This window comes from Montipora capricornis, chromosome 14 (genome assembly GCF_036669925.1).
Source record: "Montipora capricornis isolate CH-2021 chromosome 14, ASM3666992v2, whole genome shotgun sequence".
NCBI classification, from domain to species: Eukaryota; Metazoa; Cnidaria; class Anthozoa; order Scleractinia; family Acroporidae; genus Montipora; species Montipora capricornis.
Window position 1 is genome coordinate 20794354 of NC_090896.1, and position 1532 is coordinate 20795885.

At 44.8% G+C, this 1532-nt stretch overlaps 1 protein-coding gene across 1 annotated transcript; it reads right to left on the reverse strand.

Annotated features, from left to right (window-relative positions):
* Window positions 1-288: 288 nt before the first annotated feature.
* On the reverse strand, window positions 289-1212 carry LOC138031653 (uncharacterized). Its single transcript, XM_068879309.1, has one exon. It carries the CDS (start codon window positions 1210-1212, stop codon window positions 289-291), a length of 924 nt encoding a protein of 307 aa, XP_068735410.1.
* Window positions 1213-1532: the final 320 nt, after the last annotated feature.

The following is a 1532-nucleotide window of genomic DNA, read 5'->3' on the forward strand; positions in this document are numbered from 1 at the left end:
TAGCGTTCTCTGATTATGGCTTCGTTGGCTCTACGCATGTCCACGCATAGGCGAATTTCATCATTCTGTTTCGGCACCACTACTACCGGACTAACCCACGGTGTCGGGCCCTCTACTGGCTCGATAATATCCATATTTACAAGTTCCTCAACCTTCTTCTTCACCTTGTCGCGAAGGCTGAATGGAGTACGCCTGACTGGCTGGGCCACTGGGGGTACATCAGGATTAACATGTAACTTGACTTGATAGTCTTTCAACTTGCCTACACCATCAAATACTCCTTTGTAATCAGACATGGTCACTTCTTTGGACTGCACTGTATAAATTGGAGCTCCTAATTTCAACACACCTTAGTTGCAACGCAGTTTCTCTTCCAAGTAGTGCTTCTCCTTCACCATCAATGACAACAAATTCAGCTTGAACCTCGCTCTCAGCTACTTTCGTCAACGCTAAAAATGTCCCCAAAACTTTTAATGGCTTCTTGCTTCCATTTGCATAAAGCTTCTTGTCACACTTCTTGGATACACAGACAATCTTCTGTTGCTTTAGGTCATTCCATACACCTTTGTCTACAATGTTAGTGCTCGCCCCTGAATCAATCACCATTTTCACAACACATCCACCCACAATCACCTCCACTTTTCCAAGCTGTGACGATGATTTTACAGTGAATGCATACTCATCTTCCTCGTCATCATTTTCTCCCTGCATGTATCTCACTTTCCTCATCTCTTTTGGCTTCTTATCGCCTCTACGTTTACTTTCCTTTGTTCTGCACTGCGATGAAAAATGATCAGCGCCACCACATGACCTGCAGGTTTTTCCTTTCGCAGGGCATTCCGGGTCTCGTCCGAAATGTCCTTTGTTGCCGCATCGGTAACACGTTTTGTTTCCAGGCTCACCCGATGTCTTCTTCCCTTTATGATGATGCTTGTTTGCGCTTGAGTCACGAACTTGATTCACGGTAGTGCCTTTACTCTTCATATTCTCCAGTTGAGCTTGCACAGCCTCAAATGATGCTGCAGTTTTAAGTAGAACTTCTAGGGTTAAAGTGTCACCTTTCTCAAGCAATTTCCGCCTTAAATCATGGGACGTACACCGCTGAACAACTTGATCTCGAATTTGATTATCTGCCTCATTACCGTAATCACAATCTTTCACAACTTGTCGTAACCTGAACTGAGCCACCGTTTCACCCTCTCGTTGTTCCATACTTCGGAAAAGATGATTTTGGTACGTCGAATTTACCTTCGGAATGAAATATGCGTTTAACGCATCCACGGCTTTCTCATACTCGGCTGCTGTGCCCGTATCAGCCAAAGTTTTGAAGATGTCTTGCACTTGTTCCCCGGCACAATGCAAAAGTAGAGCCCTTCTTTGCACTTTATTGTCAGCTTTATCTGCTTGGATGATGAGGCCCTTGCTGTCGGCATATAGCGAAAAACCTTTAATCCATCATTGCCATCGCCGGCCAAGGCTCGAAGGTTCGCTGTTCGGATTGAAGGGTTTAACACTTGTTAGTAGATCATCCA